We start from the raw sequence: 26605 nt of genomic DNA on the forward strand, positions 1-26605 counted from the left end.
TTTCTTAATTGATTCATTAACCCAATCCAACTATTTTCAGTTATGGCAAGAATGTTTGCAATCAATTATGGAGGTGGAAATATCAAGCAAAATAGACGAGTGGTGTTGGTTAGACAACACAAGTGTTGCGATTCCATTTACGGTCAAAGATCTTAGATGAGAGTTGAATAACTCGGATTAACCAAAAACCGGGGATAAAAGACATTTATATATTGCTTAACGGCATAACAGACATTTATAAATTGCTTAACTCGGATTAACCAAAAACCAGGGATAAAAGACATTTATGTTTTGCTAGGTGGGTTATCAATAGGGATCAGTTATTCAACTCCACACATTCATCAGGGACGAAGCTGTAACATCATCCCAAAACCCAAAACCCCTTTTCTGGTTTGGTTTGGTTTGGTTTGGTTTGTTATAAACCCAAAACCATTCCAATCGTCTCACCGCCGTCACCACCAAAACCCTCTCACACAATCACAATCACAATCACAATAATGTCTCAATCCCTTGAGCTTCTGCTGATCCAATTCCTGATGCCGGACAATGACGCACGCCTGCAGGCAGAGGACCAAATCAAGCGCCTGGCCAAGGATCCACAGGTGGTTCCGGCACTCATCCACCATCTCCGCACCGCCAAGACCCCCAACGTCCGCCAACTCGCCGCCGTCCTCCTCCGGAAGAAAATCACCGGTCATTGGGCCAAGCTGCCCCCGCACCTCCGTCAGCTTGTTAAACAGTCGTTGATTGAGAGTATCACTATGGAACACAGGTTGTCACTTCGTTAATACTTGTGCTTTTTTCTTCAGTTAGGTTTACGTCAACTTCAACTTTCATAAACTTAGTTTGTCTTCTAGAAAGTGAAACGTTAGTTTGAAGAACACGCTTTAGTTGGCGCACTTTTTATTATTATTATTATTAGTTCAAATCATTATTGTGAGATTACTTAGAAGTGAAATGTTGTAAAAGTAGGATTACAAGGCCGCCGAGTACTCGCTACAAGGTATGTCACCGAGGCGAGTTTCAGTAAATCCGCCTAGTTACTAAGAATCGGTCAAATGTGGTCAACCTCAGCCAGAATCACATCTTATCGGTGAAGTTGAACTGATTTTGACTCAAAAAAATAAAACATAATTGTTATTTCAATAATATTAAAGAACAAATATCATTTCTTTTTAATTAATGGTTAGTAATTTTTAGAATATTTTATATTTTAAAATGCATTTCTTTTATTTATATTGATATTCACCTATTTTGTTATAAATATTAGTAAACTTAAGATATTTGACATATATATAATAACCAAATATTAATTTTCTTTATATTTACCATGTCCGAGTACTCCGAGTACTCCCTCCAAGGGGGTCGGCCGCCTAGGGACCGCCTAGCGACTTTTGCAACATTAAGTTAGAACTACATAAAATGGCATGGTGGTGATGGTTAAGGCTTGGGATCCTTGAAGTCTCGGCTTCATAACCTGACTCAAGGGGGTTTTCTCCTTGTTTGTGTTTCTGAGTGAGTCTGGCCTAGAGCGTCAAAATTAGTATGGTCGGTTAGCTTCTCGTCTCAGAAAGGCTTACCCGGGTTCGGGTTTTGGAGGTAGTTTTAAACGATGTTAAAAAGAAATACATAAAATTGAATGCATAAATACATGAAATGGTGATATAAACACATGAAATGAAGATATAAATACATAACATGGAGATATAAATACATGAAATGAACTAATGAAGACATAAATACATAAAATGGAGATATAAATAGATGAATTAGATGTATAAATATATGAAAAAGGTGGTATAAAACATGAAATGAGAGGTATAAAAGCTAGAAGTATATGAAAGTATGTATGATTTGGTTCGGTTTGATTCGTTAACCGAGGGTACAAAATATATACCGATTACCGCTTTTTGGTTAATTTGCGGTTATGCGTTAATTTCAGCTTGCTTAACGGCTCGGTTATTGCTCACCCCTACTTTTGATCAGTGAAAATGATTATCATTTGATATGTATTCAGTAAAAAGTGTATAATTCTGATTGAATAAATGAAGAATTGTATACTTCCAGTAAAAAGTGTATAATATATCATCCAAGTACTGGGATTACTGTCTAAAATGTATATAGTCACATTCAGGATAATTCGTTTTAAGTTATTGGAACTAAATAAATCAGGAGCTTATTATATTTTGTTTTGTACAGTCCACCGGTGAGGCGAGCGAGTGCAAATGTGGTGAGTATTATTGCCAAGTATGCGGTTCCTGGTGGAGAATGGCCTGATTTACTGCCATTTTTGTTTCAGTGCAGTCAGAGCCCACAAGAAGACCATAGAGAGGTGCTTTATCCCTTAATATTATAAAGTTAATTTGTTCAAGTTTCAATAAATATTATTATTGTTGTTAATTTGTGTATCTATGTGCACGCAAATACATGTAGTACAAGAATAATGTAAAACATTCACATATACTATGATAGAATGATAATAATTGTATCTCTTTTTGACACCAGGTGGCATTGATATTATTCAGCTCGTTAACCGAGACAATTGGGGATTCATTTCAACCATATTTTGCGGATTTACAAGCACTTTTACTTAAATGTCTACAAGACGAGACTAGCAATAGTGTTAGAGTTGCTGCCCTAAAGTAATATTATCATCTTTTTAGTCAAAATTTAAAACTTGTAATTAGAGTACACACTACATATTCTAATTTAGGTTCATTACAAACAATTCTAATTTTAATATATTTTAATCAAAATTCAAAACTTGTAATTAGAAACACACTACATATTCTAATTTAGGTTCACCACAAAAAATTTCAATTTTAATATAATTTTAATGCTTTTAACAGGGCGGTTGGCTCTTTTATTGAGTTCACTCATGATGCAGCTGAAGTGGTAAGTCTGTTTTTATTGACTTTGTTTAGTTGACTAAGTGAAACTTTATATAACAAGTTGTTATACACTAAAATATTGTTGATGTATTTCTAAACATAAAACACTATTATATGCATACAGATTAAATTTCGGGAATTTATTCCGAGCATCTTAAATGTTTCAAGACAATGCATTGCTTCTGGTGATGAAGATATTGCAATAATTGCTTTTGAGATATTTGACGAGTTAATCGAGTCTCCCGCACCACTTCTTGGAGATTCGGTTAAAGCCATTGTTCAGTTCTCTCTTGAAGTTTGCTCAAGTCCAAATTTGGATTCTAGTACACGTCATCAGGTTAAAGTTCTCATCTTTTATTATTAACTAGTTTTGGATTCTGCATTAGGCTTGTAAACAAACCGAACAATTAGTGAACCGTTTATGAACTGTTTGGTTAGAAGTTTGTTTATGTTCGTTCATTTAACAAGAAACGATCTTTTGTTTTTTATGCTCGTTTATTTTCGTTCATATATGTTCATTTATATTCATTCATTTGTTTCTGTTCCTTTAGACATACATGTAAGTTTGTTCGGATCAAGAACCTATGGCTATTTTAAATAATAAATTACGCTATTTTAAGCTTTATTGGGCCCAAACCGGCCCAGAGAGTCCCCAGGAGCGCACAAAGCATTTTGGGCAGAAACTTTGGGCCCAGTAACCTATCAAATATTTTAATAAACTCCCAAATATATTTCAAGCTGTTGGGCCTATTTAGCTATATCTTTAAAACCATGCACACTATTCGGATTTGGGCCCAATTGCCTTAATGGCATTTCGACATATCTTTTTGGTCCATATACCCTTTGTTTATATATATATATATATACACATTTAAATTTTTAAATGTTTGATGGTATTGTAGACATTAATTTGAATATTCACTATTATCTTTAACTCATGTTTGTTCATTCATGTACGTTTGTCTTCAACTCTTTGTTTATGTTCACTTATTTTCGTGAACCATTTGTTTAGAACATTAACAAACGGACATAAATGAACACAAACATCTTTAGATATTCACTTTTTGGCTTTTTCCTGCTGTTAATACTTTTGATGTATCAGGCTATTCAAATAATATCATGGCTCGCAAAGTACAAATCGAGTTCCCTCAAGAAGCATTCGTTAATCATCCCGATTCTTCAAGTTCTGTGCCCACTCTTAACTGAATCAGCCAATCGGGAAGAAAACGATGATGACCTAGCACCAGACCGTGCAGCTGCAGAAGTTCTTGACACCATGTCTTTAAAGATACCAAAACACGTGTTCCCACCTGTTTTTGAATTTGCTTCTTTGAGCAGTCAAAGTGTTGACCCGAAGTTCCGTGAAGCCGCAGTCACGGTTTTGGGTGTTGTTTCAGAGGGTTGTTTTGAGTTAATGAAAGAGAAACTTGGGCCCGTTCTTCATATAGTTTTAGGGGGTTTAAGAGATCCTGAGCAGGTTGTACGAGGAGCTTCTTCTTTTGCATTAGGTCAATTCGCTGAGTATTTGCAACCCGAGATTATTTCCCATTATGAAAGTGTTCTTCCGTGTATATTAAATGCCATTGAAGATTCATCTGATGATGTCCAGGTATATATATTTTGATTTAAGAAGTTCTGTTTTTAATTGGCCAACTGTATAAAAAAAACGCACAACTGTTTTTTTTTCTCTACAAAGCCATAAATTGTTTAAAAATTTTCATGGGTTGATTTTGGGCTCAACTGAAAATTTGGTATTTGAGTTTTTGAAAAACATTTGGTTTTGGTTTGGTTTTATTTTTTTCGTTTAACCATTTGAGCTTAAAATTGTATGGCCAGAAAAAAATGCTCTAAAATAATAAATTTGTGCCAAAAACTTTGGACCTAATTTTTTTAAGTAATTATTGTTTGTTATACATTTAGGCTAAAGTTTTTTGAGTTACACAATTCTTATAATTTACTTAACATTTAAAGTTCAAAATGAAAATCTATAAAATCTGTTCGGTTTGGTTTTAGTTACATGCAAAATCGAAACCGAACTGAAAATTCGGTTTTTGCGAAAACATAAAATCAAACCGGTTGTTTTTGTTTGAGTTAGGTGTTTTTGTTTTTATGACACCGATACAAGGTCATAAAGATGACGTAGCATGACTTGGAGTCTTGGACCATGTTGGCCATTTATTGACATAAACTAAAACTGGTTGAAGAATATCTAATAAAATTTGGAAGTTGAGAGGTTTTTAAGAGGCAAACAAAGTTGGCTACTCAATATATAAACCGGAGCAAAGTCGATTACGTTTTTCGAATTTGATAAATATTATTTTTCATGTTTTAAGTTGGAAAAACTCAAATTTCTATGCAGGAGAAATCATACTATGCATTGGCAGCATTCTGTGAGAACATGGGTGAAGAAATTCTCCCGTTTCTTGATTCTTTGATGGGCAAACTATTTGCTGCTTTGCAAACAAGCAAGCGTATGTTGCAGGAAACATGCATGGTAATAACACAAAATTTTATTTTATACAAATTATTTTATAACATTAGTTAGATTCTCATTAACTTGTGCTTACGTTTTTGTAGTCTGCAATTGGTTCAGTTGCATCTGCTGCAGAACAAGCATTTCTTCCATATGCTGAGCGAGTTTTGGAATTGATGAAAAATTTCATGGTGCTTACAAGTGATGAGGACCTTCGTTCACGAGCTAGGGCTACAGAGTTGGTGGGAATTGTTGCCATGGTTGTTGGAAGGGCAAAAATGGAACCGATTTTCCCCCCCTTTATTGAAGCTGCAATTTCGGTAATACTCTTGTTCGTTTTTCTTATATTTATAGTTGAGGGTGGAAATCGGGCTGGTTGGAAGTCAGTCAAAATGGGTAATATTGGTATGGGTTGGTTTGAACTAGGGGTGAAAACGAGCCGAGCCTTAGCTTGCCTAAGCTCGAGCTCAGCTTGTTTAGCTTACGAGAGCTCGGGCTTGCTTATTAAACAAGCTTATTTTTAGGCTTGAGCTTGCTTAATCTCTGCTCACTTCAAGCTTTAAGCGAGCTGATCTCGAGTAGCTCACGGACGGCTTGGCTTGTTTACACCCCTAGTTTGAACCGTAACACCTTTTGTTCAATATTTCATGTAGAATTGACATCTCAAATATGAGTAAGACATAATATTATTTCATACTAATCATTTTTAAAATAGAATCATCTGGGATGGTTCTATATGTTAAAAATATATTGTATTTTTTTGCCTGTTTGACCTGTTTTCTACCCAACTAGTTGTTATAGTTTATTGACAAGTCAAAACTCATAATGCAAGTCGAAGCATTTGTAAGTTAAATATTAACTTTTCAGGGATACGGGCTCGAGTACAGTGAACTTCGCGAGTATACTCACGGGTTTTTCAGCAACGTAGCAGAAATCTTGGAAGATGGAATGGTTCAGGTACACGTGTTGGTCTTACTTTGGTTTATGCGTGACATAGCCGACAATTACTATAATTAATGAAATAATATTATTATTTGCAACAGTATCTACCTCATGTTGTACCTTTGGCTTTTGCTTCGTGTAACCTTGATGATGGTTCTGCTGTTGATATTGATGATTCTGATGATGATAATGAGAATGTAAGTGGATTTGGTGGCGTATCATCTGATGATGAAGCTCATGATGAACCGAGAATGAGAAATATTAGTATTAGAACTGGTGTTTTAGATGAGAAAGCAGCTGCAACTCAAGCACTTGGTTTATTTGCTCTGCATACAAAGAGTGCTTTTGCCCCGTATCCTTTATGATCGTATATGTGATTTAGGTTCTCTGTTTATTTTTTATTTCTGAAATTGACACTTATAGTTGTGGTTCACTAATGATATTAAGATATTTGGAAGAGTCGTTGAGGATTCTGGTTAAGCATTCTTGTTATTTCCATGAAGATGTTCGACTTCAGGCCATTACTGGTTTAAAAAGTAAGTACTAAACATTTATACACAGAGAAGTTTGCACAATTGTCCTGTGGTTTTACCAAATTACAAGTCTGATCCCTGAATATTATACATTACAAACTCAGTTCAAACATTTGTGAGTGGGTTGCATGTTAAAGACTAAAATTCTAAGTTAAAAATATTTGGGCCTAGCATTAAGTATCTACTCCACTAATACGCTACCACTTACCCATAAACTAATTAATCATTTTTTAGCTGAATTCGAATATCGAACTCGAGTTGATTGAATCTATTTTGAATCGACTTTTAATCTGACTTCAAAATTTCAAAATTTGTTAGGGACTAAACGGACTAAGTATGCATCTTGTAAATTTGAGGACCAAACTTGCAATTTGGTCAAACCACAGGGACCATTTGTGCATATCCTCTACATTTTATGTAAATTTTGTTTGGTTATATGAGCTGTTAACTTTAGCTCTAAAGTTGATTGATTTTGGTTGCAGATATTTTGATAGCAGCTCATGCAGTCTTCCAAGTTCAACATGTAAGTGTACTTAGGCTTGTAAACGAATCGAACGAACATGAACGGAACATGTTTGTGTCTGTTTGTTTTAACTAAAGTACTGAACAAATAATCGAACAAGGACAACTAAACGAATATATCTTTTTGTTCGTGTTTGCTCATTAAGAAAATGAAGGTGTTCATGTTCATTTGTTAATGGTATAAATGAATGGTGCACGAATGTAAATGAATGAACATAAACATAGATGAATGAACATAGTTGTACTAAAACCAACTAATAGTAAATGTGATCATGTGAACAATATGTTGGGTCTACAAAATATAAATGATTATGATAATAAAACCTAAACAAATGAATATACCGGATTGAATTTTTTGCAGTTGATAGTTCATACTCCAGAAAAAAAGAACACAGTAAAGTTTTTTACTTTGTTAAATGAGCGAAAGTTCACAAGCATAAGGAAACAAACAAGACATATGTTCATGTTTGTTCTTTTATTAAATATTATGAAAATTGAAGCCATAGTCTAATTTTCTTTATTAGAATAGATGGGAAGGTTTTATACTTTTATGCCATTAACTACATTTTAAGTGACCTGTTTGTCCTATTCTCATTTTAAGCTAAAATTTTAACTTGGATTTTTTAGAGATGAAGTATAATCCAAATTGACCTAATTTTGTTTGCCTGTTTTGCAGGATGGAGCATCAAAGGCAAGAGAAATCCTCGGTGAGTTGATAACTTGTATGTAAAAGAAAATTTCTGTCACTAATTTAAACGCTCAACATTTAATTTTAAATTCAGAATCTGTGATGAACATCTATATCAAAACAATGAACGAAGATGATGACAAAGAAGTGGTTGCTCAAGCTTGCATGAGTGTAGCTGACATCATCAAAGATTTTGGATACGCTGCTGTTGAACCTTGTAAGTACGTTATTGGTTTCATAATATTCTTTCTGGTATAAACTAACTTGTCAAATGTTGTTGAAATTCAGATATGCCTCGGCTTGTGGAGTCAACTCTGGTCTTACTTAAACAGGAATCAGTGTGTCAACAAATAGAATCAGACAGTGATATTGATGATGATGACTCTGCGCATGATGAGGTGCTTATGGATGCTGTATCAGACCTCCTTCCTGCTTTTGCTAAAGCCATGGGGTCCCACTTTGCACCTATCTTTGCAACTTTGTTTGAGCCGTTAATGAAATTCGCAGTAAGCTTACTCAGGATTTTATTTGACCCGTTAATCAGTCTATTTGTTTGCGTTAATTTACATATCTAATGGGTTGCGCAGCTAAAAGATCCATTAAAATGGATATACTTTTAAGTTTTTTGAAAACCCAATCAAAACTAATGGAATGGTTTTGGGTTTGCTCATAATTATTAAAAGCCCTCGCTTCTTGCGCCTAGGACCATTTTCCAGGCCAGGCCCAATATCTGCGCTTCTAGTTCCTAGGCCCTCACTTCTTGAAGGTGACAACACCTCTACTAGCTCATTTATGAAGGAACAAGACCAATAGTCATTTGAACGTTTACTATTTATTACTTTTTGACCTTTTGGTTTTTATGTTTTGAACTCTTTGGTACTTTACTTTGCACATTTTGTTATTCAAGTTTTGGAATTACATTTGAATCTCGCCTCTTTTAGAGCTTTTGATACTAATAATAGCCTTTGTTTGTTATATATGAAGAATGGTACTATTTTTCTAATACATAATATATTTATATTTTTTTTATTTAAGTGTGTTTTTTTTATCTTAGGCCCTCGTGTATTTTGCGCCTCGCGTCTAGGCCCCAGTCCCAGGCGAGGCCTATGTGCCTTAAGTGCGCCTAGCGCCTTTGATAACTATGGTTTTGCTATTAACCAAAAACTGGTAAAAAACTGATTGGAACCAAATTGAACAGAAAAACCGGTTTTCAGTAATTTACAAGAAATCAATAAATGATGTAGACCAAAAATTTTAGTTTTAGATGCGTAATTATCAATTATTTATTAATTAAGAAAAGAGAAGTAAGGTCTAAAGTTTCAGGCATAAATTTATAAATTTGGGCCATTTCTTTTTTAGCTCAAAACCTATAGTGTTGTGATAACCAAAAATCAAAAAACCAAAAACCAAAACTGCTTTTCAAAACAGAATTTTCCATTTTTGTTTGGTTTTTTGACCCGCACCAATGTGAATACAAATGCATATAAGAAAATATGGGTCAAATGTGTTGAATGCTAACTGATGTGTATACAAAAGCATAAAACTTCCAAAATCTTTTTGTTAGAAACTTTAGATAAGTATTTTAATAATACAGTTTTTGTTATTTTATTCTACACGTTAATTATTTATACATATTTTAAAACTGGACAAGATTAGTTTTGCGGGTCAGTATAACCTGTTTTGACCTGCACTAAAGTTTATGCATTTTGACTCGAACCCATTTAATCAGCGCCCAGCTCTTAAATTTCCGTAACTTTTGTTAAACGGTGGTCCTGCAGAAAGGTTCACGGCCCGCACAAGATCGTACAATGGTGGTTGCATGTCTTGCGGAAGTTGCTCAGGATATGGGTGCTCCAATTGCTGCATATGTTGATGTACTTTCTTGTGACTTAATAGCATATACTATTAGTATTGTTATGTCGATTGCTATTTATTTTATTTTTTGTATCATGTTTCAGGCAATTATGCCGTTGGTACTTAAAGAATTAGCTTCATCATCTGAAACCAATAGGAGAAATGCTGCATTCTGTGTTGGAGAGTTGTGCAAAAATGGTGGCGCCTCCAGTCTCAAGTATGTTTCTACTTTCATATGTTTTACTGTTCACCTTTTAATTTTGACCTTGTAACTTACAAACAGGTCAATTTGTTTTTTATATCTAACGTCTCTAGTGGGCTATGAAAAAAGTTAGCACAAAAGGAAACTAGTGGGTTGAATGAATTAGTCAACTCAAAAGGGTTGGAAAACTATTTGAATGCTTAAAGAGTCTTATATTAATAGTGTTTCCCTTATGGTAATGTATTCGCAACCAAACTTGGAATAATTAAATAAATGAACATGTTCGTTAATGTTCATTCATTTACGTTTGTTGGTAATGTGTTTGAACCTAACTTGGAATAATTCAATGAATGAACATGTTTGTTAATGTTATTTCGTTTACGTTTTGTACATGTGCGTTTGTTTACATTTGGTCAAATTAATATATGTTTGTTTGTTCATTTGGGTTTGTTTATGTGTTCAGTGTTCATTGGTGTTCGTTTACTATTTTAACAAACGAGCACAAACTAACATGAACCAAGTCATTTATTTTATGAATTAACTTGAACAAACTTTCGATGAATAATTTTTGGATTTATCCAACCTAACCTTGAATGTTTCAACCAGTATAAAAAAGTTCATGATTTAAGCTGATATATGTGTTTGTTGAACATCAAGTTCGTCATGATTGGATGATGAATTGTTTTTCTTCAAATTTTAATACAGATATTTTGGTGACGTGTTACGTGGTCTTTACCCGTTATTTGGAGAATCCGAGCCAGACGATGCAGTAAAAGACAATGCTGCTGGTGCAGTTGCACGGATGATTATGGCCCACCCAGAATCTGTCCCATTAAACCAGGTTCGTATTCTTCATACTATTATATAAAAAGACATTCACGAACGAAAACCAGTTCATAATATTACTTTTTTGATATTCAGGTCCTCCCCGTTTTTGTCAAGGGTCTTCCTTTAAAGGAAGATCATGAGGAATCCATGCCCGTTTATAGTTGCGTTTGCAATCTTGTTCTATCATCTAACCCACAGGTAATTGTATTAGTTAATAATGGGTCAAAATGGTAAAATATAGCTATACATGAAAAGGGTCATATATATGGGTTAAAAGCGAATTTGAATGATTACATTCTAAACCGTTGTATCTAAACAAAAGTGTTTTGTTATTTTAGGTTTTACAAGATGGTTTTTAATCGTATTCACTATTCAGTGAATTAGTTGTTTTCAAAAGTGGAGTTATGGGTAGAATGTCGGAATTTTGCTGTTGATGGTATATATATATATATATATATATATATATATATATATATATGTATGTACATCAACACCCGATTTCCTACGCTTTTTTGACTAAAAGTTCAATTTTGAAAGCAGTTTATTTATCGACTACGATTAGAAGTTATCTTGTAAATTGTAATATAACAGGATATATTTTTATTTAATAAAATGACTTGGGATGTAAGAATTCAATTATTATTCTCTTTTTCTAACTCATTTACATTTAATATTTCTTTTTAAATTTTAAATCTTGTTAACAGATTGCTCCTCTGGTTCCGGATTTGGTTAATGTTTTTGCACAAGTGGCTGCATCACCACTTGAAACACATGAAGTGAAAGTGCACATAGGAAGGGCTTTTGCTCATTTGTTATCGGTTTATGGCCAACAAATGCAGCCTCTTTTGGGTGGTCTTTCACCTGCTCATGCTAATGCTTTGGCAGCCATTGCACCAAAAAGTTGACTGCAATCATGGTCAACCGTTATTTAAACGCGTCTCTTTCCTCAAACGAGAATCAATTTTAGTATTATTCTTATTCTTTGTTGAAGTTTCAGCTTGCTAGAAAGACTCGTCTTTTCAGTCAGGTACTACTTAACTACTTTGACAATACACATGTAAACTGTGATTTTTTATGGGCTGTGTTTTATATTTAGGGGTGTAAATGAGCCAAGCCAAGACTAGGCCCGAGTTCGGATCGTTTAAACTTACAGCAAACTTGAGCTTGCTCATTTTATTAAGTTAAATTTTTTTTATATATATTCAACATCAATTTCTACATATAAAAGATATATATTGTTTAGTTATTTTTATCATGATTTTATAATAATAGTAATTTATATACAAATGTATATAATTAATAAGTGAAGTAATAATTATATAAATAATAGGCTTGTTTATGCTCGTGAGCCAACTTGAGCTTGATAAGTGAAGTTCGGGCTCGGGCTTAGCTCGATTTGAGCTTTTAGTGAGCCAATTTCGAGTAGCTCGAGATCGACTGGGCTCATTTACACTTTTATTATATTAAAGGGTTAATTAGATTAATATATTTAGTTAATGGCTCAAACGACTTGAAGTCGGATGAAAATCTAATGCATAGAATTTCCTAAATCGTTTTATTCCAAGATTTCAATAATTATTGTAATAATATTGTTTTGGGAACTTTAATCAACTCTTTAATCTTTTATAAAAATGAAAAACTTTCGCAACTAGAACCCGTTTTTGATTCTATTTCACTAATTAATAAATATGTAATATGATGCTTGCAGGTCTTTGTTTGCTTTCTCAATCATCTCCCGTTTTCCCCAATGGAGTTACATTATATATTTTCTTCATTTTGATTTGATATTCATTTCTCCCCTCAATGCTTGTTTTTTTTATATGGTTGTGTTCATATGGTGAAGATACACTCAGGTGTGTATGATAAGGCTATGGCTTCAGGATTTTCTTTTTGTATTATACAAAGTGTGACAGTAAGTAGACGTGCACAAAAAAACCGGTTCCGGAACCTAACCGGTGGAACCGAACCGGAACCGGTTCCAGTTCCAACCTGGTTGGAACAATACCCGGTTTAGGTATTTTTGTACCCGAAAATCGTACCCGGTTCTCCTATTTGTATGTCAGTACTAGTTTCAACCCGGTTCTTAATTGGAACCGGTTTGGTTCGTACCCGGAATAACCGGTTCCGACGGGTTTTTTTTGAAGGGTCAAACAAAAGTCAAACTAGCCGTTGGAACCGGTTCCAACGGTAATATAGCCGTTTGGAACCGGTTTTATTAGACACCAATTAGCCGTTGGAACCGGTTCCAACGGTAATATAGCCGTTGGAACCGGTTTTTGAGACAATAGATCCGTTGGAACCGGTTCCAACGGTAATATAGCCGTTGGAACCGGTTTTTGTGACAATAGATCCGTTGGAACCGGTTCCAACGGTAATATAGCCGTTGGAACCGGTTTTTGATGCCCAAACCTATATATAACTTGTTTCCATTACTTGTTTCACCACCAAACTCAAAAGCAAACTACAATACTACTCCTTTAGCAAACTCGTTCCTTTACCCGACCATCCAACTAAATATTATTATGACACCCATCAAAAAAACTAACAACAGGGCTAAGAAGAGTGTTTTTGTTGCCCCCGTTCCTGTTACGGAGGACCCAAGGGTTGTTACGGTAGTCAACCATAACCGCAACCAAGACATATGGAAGAATTGGGATTTGATTGTGGATGACGAAGGTTATCAAAAGGCTCGTTGCAAACTATGTGGTTCAATATTAAAGTACGATTCCAACTCTACTTTGAGAAAGCACATCGAGAAGTCATATTGCAAGGCGTTGAAAGGGATTGGCGCGACCGATCAAATTGACTTGGGTAAAGATGGTACACTATTTCGTTACAACACGACTCAAGTTCAAGATAGAAAGGCAAAGTTCGTTATTCAACGAGGTTTGCCGTTTAACCACTTTGATGACCCGGAGTTGACGTCGTTGATTCGCGAAACTCTACAACCGAGATACACACATGTAAGTCGTACTACCTTAAGACGTCATTGTATCAGGTTGTGGGAGTGTGCTAAAAAAGAGTTAATCGAGTCTTTTCATTCTTTAGAAGCCATGGTTAGTTTAACTACCGATGTTTGGTCGGCACCACACGGGTTGCCCGAATCATACATATGTGTCACCGCTCATTGGGTTGATCCGGTGACATGGCAATTGATGAAACGCACCATCGCTTTTGAAAACTTCCCGTTCCCACATACCGCCGAAAAATTGTTTGAATTACTAGATGAAGTTATAACGACTTACAACTTGAGAAATAAAATATTTTCGATTTCGTTTGACAACGCTTCAAACAATACTAAGGCGGCTGAAAAATTTATCATTAAATATTCACCATCTTGTTTCGGAGATTTTTTTCATGTCCGATGTGTTGCACATATCATCAACTTGGTTGTTCAAATAGGTCTTGACAATGAACACATTTGTGATGATTTAAAATACTTTAGACTTATGTTACAAGATGTCTTCAAAAGTGGTAAAAGAAGACATCTTGAATATAAGAACTATTGCAAGTCGGTTGAAAGAAAGTATTTGGGGCCGAATTGGGACGTTCCAACCCGTTGGAACTCAACTTGTCATATGTTAAAGTGTGCTTTTGCCCAACGCCAAACTTTACAAGCTTTTCATAACAATCTTGTTGAAGAACGCGATGCCGATATGTTTCCGGAAAGTGTTTGGGTCCAAGTCGGTTATTTGTTGGAGTATCTTGATGTGTTCAAAAAGTCAACAACAAAATTATCGGGAGTCTATTACCCTACTAGTTGTTGGGTTTTGCAAGAATTGTACTATATGTCTTGTGTTTTTAAAAGCTTTGCGGAGAAGAACAAACTTTTCGAAAATATTGTTGCGGTGATGAAAGAAAAGTTCATAAAATATTTTGAAATCATACCGCCGGTCTTTACTTGTGCCGCCGCATTAAACCCCTATTGGAATGTTAATGGGGTTGAAACAACGATTGAGGAAATATTCGACAACTTAGGTATGCACGAGATTGACCCGAAGTTGTCGACGGAAGCGAAGGACAAGTTCCACAAAAACCTTCAAGACCTTTATGACCATTATTTTCAAATGTATGGTCCAAGCACGAGATCGTCTTTTGTGAAAAAAACAACTGGTAGGCCGTGCAATGACCCACTTATAAACTTGATGAATGGGATTCGTGAATCGGCATCTAAGAGGCAAAGAGGAAACACACCAAGTAGCGAACTTGGTCGATATAGTGGAGCAAACTATGTTGAGGGCGCAACGGTCGACGAAATTCGCAATATTGATTTGTTGGCTTGGTGGAAAGGTAAACAAAACGAATTTCCCATTCTATCCGCCATGGCTCGTGATTTGCTTGCCGTACAAGCCTCAACGGTTGCTTCCGAATCGGTTTTTTCTCTTAGTGGGAGGGTGTTATCTATGCGAAGAACAAAACTAACTCCCGAGTCTCTAGAGGTTTGCATTTGCCTAAAGGACCATTTGGATGCGGTGGATCGTGTACATCACAAGGCGAACTTTGAAGACGAAATACCAATAGAGCGTCATATTCATGATGAGGAGGCGGATGACGGGGTTTCTTCCGATAACGAAGACGAGGGTGAAGACGGGAATGAAGACGAAGAAGAGTTGTAATTATTTGTTTTTGTAAAATTATTTGTAACTTGTTCAACTAATATTTAGTTTTGATTTGTTTTATTATAATTACTTTTGTTACTCATGATTAATTGTTTGTTACTTTTTTAATAACGACGAACATTTTATTCATCTAAAAAATAACTATTACAAACATTATTAAAACATAAACGATACTAAACATAACTAAAACATAAAAAACAAAGTCCGTCGTTTTAATCCGGGAATACTTATTTTTGGGTTGTAGAGCCGGACGACTCTCCCACTTCCGTTTTTTTAGCTTCCAATCTTCTTTTCTCTCGACAATACTTATTCGTATGTTTTCGTGATGTCGAGTTGGACGTTGCTTTAAGAAACTTCGAGCAATATTTGCAACGTGCCAACTCATGTGAGTCGGTCATGAGACACAAATCGTAATGAACCCAAACATCGGGGCATCTTGTTGTTTCGATAACCATAACAACGTCATCATTGGTTGCCATTTGTTGTCTGTTTAAGGTTAATTGTGGTTTGGAGTGTGTTTTATAGTTTTGGGAGTGGTTTAACAAGTACACAAACAAACCTTGCTATTTATAGAAAGAAGATAACCTATTTATAGTTAAAAAACCGGTTCCAACGGTCAAAAACGGATATATAGCCGTTGGAACCGGTTCCTAACGGCTATAATGTTTAAATTTCAAAAAAAACCGGTGGAACCGGTTTTTACGTAAAAACCGGTTCCGGTTCCACCCTACCCGGTTCCACCCTACCCGGTTCCTAAAAGTTTGCATTTCCGGGCATCGGTTCGGGTCGGGAACCGAACCGGTTCCTGACTGGAACCGGTGTCATTTTGTACCCGGGGTGAAAAAAACCGGTTCTGAACCGGTTTGGGTTTTCAAGGTGAACCCGAATTGTGCACGTCTAACAGTAAGGTTGGGTTTTTTTTGTTTTGTTGCGAAGTCAAGGGAATACAAGTGTTTAGTTGAATATTTACCTACCTATTTTTGTCCACCAAGGTTTTTTAAGTTATTTTTGTGCAAATGTATGTACTATGTATTGAATATGTGACTTCCTTGTGTGTTAGATAATGTGCAAATGTGAGCTGTACGTTGCGTATGGCTTTCACAAACCCTGAAGGCAGACATTCTTTGCGTAAATGTTTGTGAGCAATGTATGTATACGCTGTGGTGTAAAAATTGCAAAATAATTGGAGCAACTGCCCGTTATTGGTATACAATCAAAGCCGGTTAGTCAGTAGTTCAGCTTTAACTGGTTTCTATCCAGTAAAAACTGGCTATGCATTTTGGCCTATAACCAAAACCGCTTTTAGGTTTTTTATTTTTTAAACCACTTTTTCCGGTTAACCCTATACTCTTTATATTATTGTGCTTAAAAAACCGGTTAGTACCCGGGCAAAGTAACTGGTATAACCGGTTAGTTGACCGCTGACCATTAATCGGCTATTAAATTAACCGGTTGATCGTTTATGCATGTGAACTGCCTGTGATTTAAAGCCTGTGAGGATGAGGTTTAAAAGATTTTTTTTATTGGCGCATGCGCATATATAGATTCAGAGTTTTAATTGATAGCCTGTGAAAAGCATGCTAAGCTAAGCTGGGGTTTTCAATGGTTTCATACCTGTAGCATATAGTTTCAAATTTGAATTTATGGTGATTTGATATTTGATTATTGTCCGTGTTATATATAAATCAATCGTTTATCGTTTCAGAATTCACAATTTACATATTTGAAACTCTCTATTCACAACCTTATTCTCGAGTTAAAAGTTATGTATATTTCAATTCTCGTTAGAGACGTCGTTTTAGGAGGGAAATTTTAGGGCAGAGGCAAATAACATTTCTGTATAGGACGCCCCGGGCGCACAGCCTTGTTACGAGACGAACCAGTTGGTTATTTATGTATTTATATACCGTTAGATTTACTAAATTCTAATCATTAGTTGATTTCAGGAGTTAGATACGATGGTGAGCACTACTACCTGGCACAACCCGATAACGAGTTGGGGTTAGGGAGTCAACCTTCATATATGGAACCAAGTATTCCAGGCTACGTGTACGTGAGTCAACATTCGTATTTGTACGACCAACAAAGCAATCAAGAGTACCAGTTGGGGGTCAACATTCATACGCCGAACATAGCAATCCAGAGGACGTGTACGAGGGTCAACCCACACCTTTGTACGACCAACAAAACAATCCAGATTACCAGTGCGTGGTTGAACCCTCACCTTTGTACGATGACCAAAGCAATCCGGATCACGAGTACGGTGCCTAAGACTCACCTGTATGGTCAAAAAAATACGAGGGTGAAACTTTGTACGTGGAAGAAAGCATTCTGGAAAATGTAGGTGCCGGTGAACATTTTAAGTCGATAGTTTCGTTTGAGACTAACCAGGAAATTAAATTACTTACGTAATTTGGAAAAATTTAACTTTAAGTAGGGGTGCTAACGGTTCAGTTTAAGTCTTTGTAACCGTGCAAACCGGTCATAGGTTTAGTTAAAACACTTTTGAAAATTAATTTTCTTTCACCCTTAACGGCCATCTACGATACAATACTAAAGTCAATTGTGTGTTGTTTCAAGTTGTTGCATTTTGTGTTTTGGATCAAGAGTGCTTAAGGGTTGTATCAGTAATATTAATACTTTTTAATCAATGCCATGAGGGGTAATTTTGGAATTTTGAAGATTGGTGATCGGGTTGACCAAGGAAAGTCAATTGGTCAAGTTTTCACCATTGTTTTCAGAGCTTGTTGATACCGTATTATTTTCGAGACGTTTGAGAATTGGATCTCGAAAACTTGGTCTACGAGCATCCAAGATGCTTATTTATTAAGGTGATAATTTCTAAGCGAGTTAGATTAAATGAAGAATCAAATTGTTTAAAAGTGTTCAAACCTCAAAATGTAGGCTACAAGTATTCTGGATACTTTATATTAGGGGGAAAATTATTTAAAACAATTTGATTCACGAAGTTAATTAGTTCTGTCATTCGATTGATTAAGCCGGTAACTTGAGATCGATTACTAGATATTCGAGCTCATCTCATGCCTATACAAGCGAGAACGACTTTAGATTAAATTAAAATAAGAGCTAAGGTTTTAACTTGAGAGGGTGGTTAGAAGTGAAGAGGCTTCGGTTTATCAATTGATTTGTGAAGATACGTAACACGGTTAAACAAAGTTTTGGTGTCATAAAAATGGGTGTTTGTAAGGTCCATACACACACACACACATGCACACACGCGCACGTACACACACACGCACATATATTAATCGAGCAATTAATTAAAGTTTGCGATGTCTAAATCTGAGACCAGAACTTAGATGCATTCGTACACCTTCAAAGGGGAGAGAACTTCTATAATATTATTGTTTAGCTATAAATAGGGCACTTGTATTTCTCTATGTGTGTGTTTATGGTGTAAATCAACCACCCAAGGGGAGCTTGCATTGGGTGGGATCGACATGCCTTTATATATGAATATTTGTACTAATTATGAGATTGCTTATCCTCTATGGCTCTATCCTATCCTCCAATTATTTGTTACATCGTTTGATTTCATGGCCTGTCTTGACCGTTTATCAAAAGCAAATCCGTTCGTTTAATATATCCAATTTTGGGAGACTTACATATAAGTTCAAGACAACATTATTAACATGCTACCTCCGCCCATCATACAATTTGTAATGCCTTCAACCCACATGATTCATAATCCTGCTACGTTTATGATGCAGTTTCGGAAACGATCAAATGGGTCAAGACACTTTATTATAATCAAAGACGATAATCTGAACCGAATTTCCAAGAACAATGTTCTTTTACATAAAACTCAATCAAAAATTAATCTCCGTTCTAAACAATTCAAGTCCAAATATAAAGAAAAACCAATCCTAAAAGCTAGGAAACAATCACGAAAAAGTAGGAAGCAAATAAACTAAATAAAATATAACTTGTAAAACACCCCATAGCGGTATTCGACTTCCAACTGGCTTAACCTGATCATCACTTGGGCTCCTACAAGTTTTGCAAGCCCAAGCCACACCTGGTATGCCCTAACCCGGCCCATATGCATCATTCTTCCCCTCTTCAAAAAAACTCGCACTCGAGTTTTGCCTCTTTGACCAACTCCACCTGGGTCGAAAGGAACATAAACTCGGTTCATACTTATTAACACCATGACCCGCCCAAACCATTGAACTTTACAGGTTGTCTTACCGTAAACTAAATTCGTACCACCTGAATCTATTGGGTTCACATGTCTCTTCACCTCCTTCTCCCCATCTTCGAAAAAGACTCGTCCTCGAGTCTTGAGAACATCGAAAAATTATTGACAACCCGAGATAAAAGACTGGCTCATTTGTTCTTGTTACTAGACAACTTGAAAATCCTTTAAAAATAAACTTGAAAACTTCAAAGGCAAGCCACCATATTCAAAAGAAAAATCAACCCGATTCTTATTCAACGACATCACGACCCGCCACAGAAAATCTGTTCCATCTTCTCTTAATGCCTTGAAATTGATCAAATGCCTTGAACTTATGAACTTTTTATCACTAGGCATGCATAGAGTATTGAATTTGATTCCACATGGGACCTACATCCTTCCCACTAACATGATTTATTTTTGAGATATTTTCACCGTCCTTATGATTATTCAAATTGATAAGTGCAATTGGCCCATTAAATTCGCCAGTTTCTGAATTAATAGGGCCTCCACCACCACCATCGAACACAAACGTTTGATCACCTTCATTCCTATCTTCAGTGTGAATAAAATTATATTTAAAATTTAAATTGTTTTAACTTACCATAATACCCGACTGATATTCCTTGTTCCTCGAGTTTTGACCATCAACTACAACCGATCCTACGCCATCAACAGCCACCCGAGAACCACAAGTAGCAATCACATCGTTTGCAGTATTAATTACAACACTGTTATCGGCCGATGCACCCCTTAGTATTTCACCAAAAAAATTAGCAGATGTTTTCGCACATTCCGTCAAATGTCCGGTCCAAAGATTCACTATACATCCAAGAATACTAATCCTCGTCCCGGTAATCGTCATACACGGGCGACGAATTATAGATAGTGTCACCACTGGGAGGATGCTCCTCATCCCGGTTAACTCGTCCCCGACGGGTTCTTCCGGTTCCGTTTCCTTCCAAGTCAATGATGCGTTAAGATCTTGACTCCGTTGCTTGAGTCGCCGAATCTCGTGCCGTAACTCGAGGTCCTGTACTCGTTTTCAAAGTCTGTTAATATTAAGATCCCGCGGGTCGGGATAGATTCCACTGCTGCCTCTCGCGGCAACTCTGCTAGTAGAATACCAATCTCTACTGTGGGCACGTGAATCACACATACTTATGCCATTGCCTCGGGCGGCGAATCTATGAGCAAACAAGTATTTATCATCATGCCAAGCCATTTGAAAACCAAAACCTCTAATACCAACTGATGCAGTTTTGGAAGCCATCAAATGGCTCAAGACACTTTATGATAATCAAAGACGATAAATTAAACCGAAGTTCTAGGAAACAAATTTTACAAATCTTCTCTTCTTTTTTTTATTCTTCCTTTACTTGTACAGCTTCGAATAAATTTTCCAAATCTTCAAAATTCATGTTTCTCAGCTGTTCTTAAGTGTAGTTGTGCACCTTGAGATAAGTCAGATATTGTTTTATCAGCCTTTTTCTGTTTTCTCTGATCTTTCTCAACTCTTCCCTCTTTCTTTCTAACATCAGATCAAGGTTCTCTTCAAACATTTAAGCCAGTTTTTCAAACCTGAACCCTTGTGCCATAAGACTAATTATTATTGGATCTTCTATTTTCAAAATATCTAGTCTGGCCTTTATATTCTCAATATGAACATTAGTTAAGTTTATTTGAGGAGAAGAATGTTCATTCTTTATCTCTCATTTCTTCTCCCTCCTCATCATCTTCCATATCTGATATATCATTTAAGGCTTTAATCTGAGGTTCATTCATTTCATACTCTTCAGGTCTAACAGTATGTAAGGGGATAGCTTGAATAGGTTCTTCAGTTTGACTTTCACTCTTCTTCTCCTTATCCCCTTGATTGTTCTTCTCATCCATCTTCTTCTTCTTCTTTGGTTTTGGATTCAAATCTTCTGGTATATTGTCACCAAATCTCTTTTTCCTTCTTACAAACTTCATAATATTTACTGGCCATTCTCTTTCATTAGATTTAATTTCTTTTTCCAGACTTTCAATGGCTTTATCATTTGCTTTCTCTATCATCTCCTCCTAAGTCTTTTGGCATCTACGTTTGTCACCAATTGCTTATCAGCATCTTCATTCATCATCACCACTTCCATATAATCCACCAAATAGTTTTAAGGCATCATTATCATCAACATTTTCACTAGTAACATGTATATTCTCCCCCCTGTTTTGATGCGTCCGAGGTCCTCTCAACCTCAGAGACTAGGGTTTAAATTCTGATCAACTAGGACTCCAACTCCCTGTTCCTCTCCTTCAAAGTTTCATTTTCTTTCCTCAGATCACAATTTTTAATTAGAACATCAAAATGTCGATCAAGGAGGCTTAGTCTTGCATCAGGTGATGATGAGTGGATTGGTGAAGTTTGAATGGGTTCATGCAATTGGGTTGGTTGAGTTTTATGAGGTGGGCTTTGTATAATATGTTCACTTGTGCTTGGTAAAGGGTTGGATGTTTGGACTAAATGTGTTTGGATTAGGGTGGGTGGGGATAAAGATGTTTCATGTTATTCAAAGTTTAAGGAGTGTGTTGGTGATTGGTATGGTGTGTTAGGTTGATTTATGAGATGGTATGGGATTAGTTCGGAATATAAGGTTCTGGATCAGTTTGGGTTTGGGTTAGGGTCTGGGTTTCAGTTTAGGTTTGGGTTAGGGCATAGGTTTCTGTTTGGGTTTGGGTTTGTGTTTGTGTTTGGGAATGGGCTGGAATTTCAGTTTGGGGTTGGGTTCGTGGGGAAGGTGGTGGTTATGGGATAAAAGGTTCAAAGGTTTGGGAAATGTGAGGTGGTGAACGAATATAAGGTTTATGACTTTGGTATTCTGGTGGTTATTGAGTTGGTGGCGAAACAGGTGGCGTAGAAAAAACATCCTGTACAATCTCCCCTTCAACTTGTGCCACGTTTTCATTCACAACATCAAATTCTCCTTCATCATTCACTCCTTCAACAACATTTTCTCCTTCCACAACATTATCTCCTCCATCATTATCATCATCATTATTAGACTCACTTTCATCCTCCTCATCTTCATCACTCTCTTCCTCATCACTGCTCACCCTAGGTGATGCATGAACCTCCATTATCTCCATGTTATTATCAACAAACCATTGAAGTATATCAAACTCCACTTTCGGGTTAAATTGGCTGGTAGGACCCTATTTATTGATTCTTCAGAACACATTGGGGTCTTGTAATACATGTGTTGTACCATTTGTTGGAAGGTCAGGATGTAGAATGTTAAATATAATTTACAGGGACCGAGGATACATCAAGAATCTGTCTTTTTCAGCCTTCCTCAAGTTTGTGACCAAACCCTCAAATATCATCCGAGAAAATTAAATGGGCGGTCATAAACTACAGCCACAGTTGCTGTTGATATTTATCTACTCATCAGGGTCCGTGCACCCCTTCTTGGTGTCAAATTCTTTATAATGTGATGAATGAGGAATCTGTAAAGCACCGAAAACATTCCTTTTTGGAATTGACCCTCATTAATGTTGACTTGGCAGCCCATGGTCTCTTGAATGATTCTCAATAATCTTCGTGTAGAGTATGAGAGCTGCATTTCAAGATTGTCCTATAACTAGAGGCGTGCATGAATCAAATTTTCAGTTATTTCTACCTCCCGGCCCAGCACAGTGGCCTCTATCCTTCAGCTGCTTACATCATCTTCTAATTGAGCCGAATTCCAGAAATCAAGGTGATGATTTCTGTAAATTATAGGACTCTCAGTTAAAGCGAATCAAAATTTGGAGCGCAACAACCATCTTATCATTAGATCCAGTGGGCGATTCTCCTCGGTTATTTGGAGAAAGCGCACACATTGTGCTTGGGCTCAAATGGATACACCATTTTCTGCACAAACACAAACAAAAACACATTCAAAGCAATTATTAGTCAATTATGAACATCAATTGAATATGCAAAAAGATATAACTGAAGAAGAAAGTATAAAAGGATAGTCTTTATGAACATGTTCTTCGACAATATTATAACCTACACATAAAACAGAGATGTAAGTAGACATGAAAATTGAAATGCTAAACTCATATAATGAGTGTCGGAAATCATTCAATTAAAGCTTACCAAGTCGGAATTAAGTGGATGACAATTTTTGGTTAGGATTAGTGAGCAACGGTTAGGTGACTTAGGTTGTGCGCAAGCGGATGATAATATAAGATAGAGACAGAGAAAATATGAATGAAAATTTTTTTAAGTCCCTCTTTTATAGTGTAAGCTTTGTACATTTGAAAATGGTTTTTAAATGATATTTTTTAGTTCATGAATACTGCCAAAAACCCAGATTTCAGATATTCAAGCACAAAACTTGCTCAATAAAGTGTTTTATCCAAGATTGCTCGTTCCCAGAGTTTGCTCATGGTTTAAAGTTATTAGAAATATATCAAGTAAATAAAATGAAAGAAGCTTACTCGAATATACCATATTGCTCGAGAAATTAATCACAAACCATGTAATCAAGTATATTTGATCAAATAGGCAACCTTGCTCGAGATTAATAAAGATCCCAAAATAGTAACATAGAGATATTCATAAATGTCAAACCTTACTCGATAACCTTTCCAATGCAAAGTTTACTCGGTTCTTATTAGAGAAACAAAGAGTTAACGTTGTTCAGAGATATACTTTCAAGTATACTCGAAAAACAAAGTTTACTAGAAAATTCTTCAAAAACACAAAGTATGATTGAGAAGACTTATAATGTTAAATATTAACATAAAAGTGTGCTTATAGCATAAAGTATACTCGAGAAAAAAAGTTTGCTCGAAAACACTTGAAATTTGCAGGTACGCTTGAAGAACACTTGAGATATTAATTTTAATATACAAGTGTGCTTGAAGCATGAAGTTTGCTCGATAAACAAGGTTTACTCGAAAACACTTGCAATTTCAGAATTACAGTAATCAAACATATTCAACACTTAAGTAAATCAATATTTTAACAAGTGTGCTTGAACATATACCAGGTTTACTCGATAGAGCTAAACAACAAGTAAATAGTCAAGATTACTCGAAAAATATTCATTTTGATCAATTTCAATCAGAAGTCATAAAGTATGCTTGAAATAGACAAATTTCAATTAAACACACAAGTTTACTCGAAACCCATACTTAAAGCATAGTTAGACACATTCATATAAAACATTTATCAAGTCTACTCGAATGAGTTGAACTTCAAATAAAGCAACTTAGTTAACTCGAAAGTTCATAAACATCAAAGTTTACTTGAAAGTACAGATTCAGACATATGCATAACAACCATATATCAAGTATGCTCGAATGTACACTTCAAATAACATAGCTTAGTTTACTCGAAATTTTATAAACATAAAAGTTTACTCGAAATTACATATTCAGAGCAAAAATGCAACACTTTTTGACTTAAACCTTACTTATATATAATTTTATCATTTAGGTTCAAAGTTTAAGAGCAAATGGTGCATTATAAGATCAAAATTCAGTTTAATCAATTCCAATCCTTTTCTTTTTATGAAAAGATCTCAACATGAGATCATATTGATTAAGTCACCTTTCAATACTTCATTCTCAACGTTATTGTGACATATTAGGCAGGTTAAAAGCAGGTAATTACTTAGCAAGAATGATGTGTGAAAAACGTATATAATATTAAAAACCAAGTTTTACCGAATTCACCTAAAAACCACACACAATCAGCAAGTGTACCTGACGCAATGTAGCTAGCAAGTAAGAACGGATATCGAACCTAGGACACTATGGGTAAACTCTTATTATTAAACCTAAAAGATTACTAATCTAGACTTTCTTTTGATTTTTTTTAGAATTTTTTATATTAATTAAACTAATAATACTTAACTAATTAATAATTAAACTAAAAGTAAAACTTCATAAAAATTGGGTTTTAAAACAAATATGAGAAACGACTACCTAGGTAATGGAATTCTACTAGTTAAATAAATAGTTAACGAACTTGACTTGGTTGAAAAACAATATCTTAAAAAAATATACTAAAGACCACTAAAATACGCTAGATCGCCTCCCGACCTCACCAACGACACCCTAGAACTCTAATGACATGTGAAGCCTAATTGTTAAAGGTTTGGATCACCTCCCGGTCTCACCTTGCCTAATAATATTATGGTATCCCAAAATCCAAATCACCTCCCGGTCTCTTCGAATACAATATATATTAATATAAAAGGGGTATTAATAATTAACTTGAACACAACTTGTATCATAATAATCTAAGGGACCTAGGATAACTCACTCCCGTGCAATTACTACCCAAATCCGCAAAAGACAAAGATGACACAACACTAAATCACCTCCCGGTCTTTCTAGTGAAAGAACAATAAAAAACTAATAAACTTTTATAAATTACTCCTACGGTTATTTCAACCATAAACCGCAAACAAGTTGAAAACACAAAGTAAACAACCTAATCACGCGTCTAACAATCACCAAAAAACTATTAAACATAAGTGGAGTAATTATTAAAATAATAAACTAGATTTAATCACTCAATAATATTGTGAACAAACCAATTAAAAACTATACCATAATACCAAATCAACCAAAGTCAAATAAATAGTTCGTCAAACTATTAATATAACATAGTACTCAACCAAAACCTAGGTAGTACAAAGTATTTAGTTACTCATAATAAAGTACGAAACAAAAATAAAATATAGTTCAAGAAAAGAATTCATAATACAAGTTTAATAAATTAAGCACAAAAAGAAAAGTGATCAGCAGGTTATGTGCTTGATGTTTCTTTCTTTGGATCTTTCCACAGAGGGGCACACATAAATTGTGTCT

General features: G+C 35.5%; 1 protein-coding gene across 2 annotated transcripts; it reads left to right on the top strand.

The window, feature by feature from the left end:
• Positions 1 to 463: 463 nt before the first annotated feature.
• On the top strand, positions 464 to 16649 carry LOC143582105 (uncharacterized). 2 transcript variants are annotated; one of them, XM_077064817.1, is made up of 22 exons: positions 464 to 772; positions 2200 to 2332; positions 2506 to 2642; positions 2850 to 2895; positions 3016 to 3228; positions 3994 to 4500; positions 5251 to 5385; positions 5469 to 5684; positions 6232 to 6321; positions 6408 to 6658; positions 6754 to 6842; positions 7322 to 7362; positions 8038 to 8068; positions 8144 to 8266; positions 8338 to 8555; positions 9828 to 9923; positions 10008 to 10120; positions 10811 to 10946; positions 11027 to 11131; positions 11638 to 11960; positions 12642 to 12845; positions 16457 to 16649. In XM_077064817.1, the coding sequence occupies exons 1-20, from the start codon at positions 498 to 500 to the stop codon at positions 11836 to 11838; spliced, it is 3156 nt and encodes a 1051-aa protein (XP_076920932.1). In that variant the 5' UTR covers positions 464 to 497; the 3' UTR covers positions 11839 to 11960; positions 12642 to 12845; positions 16457 to 16649. The 2 variants fall into 2 exon arrangements, with proteins under 2 accessions (XP_076920932.1, XP_076920880.1); XM_077064765.1 differs by having other exon boundaries at positions 12642 to 12849; positions 16461 to 16648.
• The last annotated feature ends 9956 nt before the right edge of the window (positions 16650 to 26605 follow it).

This window comes from Bidens hawaiensis, unplaced genomic scaffold (genome assembly GCF_021521415.1).
Source record: "Bidens hawaiensis isolate Kalapana, Puna unplaced genomic scaffold, B.hawaiensis_p1.1 tig00000142_1, whole genome shotgun sequence".
Lineage (NCBI taxonomy): Eukaryota > Viridiplantae > Streptophyta > Magnoliopsida > Asterales > Asteraceae > Bidens > Bidens hawaiensis.

Bases quoted from the DNA above. Each gene is read 5' to 3' on its own strand.
- LOC143582105 (XM_077064817.1), top strand. From the start codon at position 498: ATGTCTCAATCCCTTGAGCTTCTGCTGATCCAATTCCTGATGCCGGAC. The intron at 5,685-6,231 runs GTAATACTCTTG...TTAACTTTTCAG, and splicing joins TTATTGAAGCTGCAATTTCG to GGATACGGGCTCGAGTACAG. The intron at 6,659-6,753 runs GTATCCTTTATG...AATGATATTAAG, and splicing joins ACAAAGAGTGCTTTTGCCCC to ATATTTGGAAGAGTCGTTGA.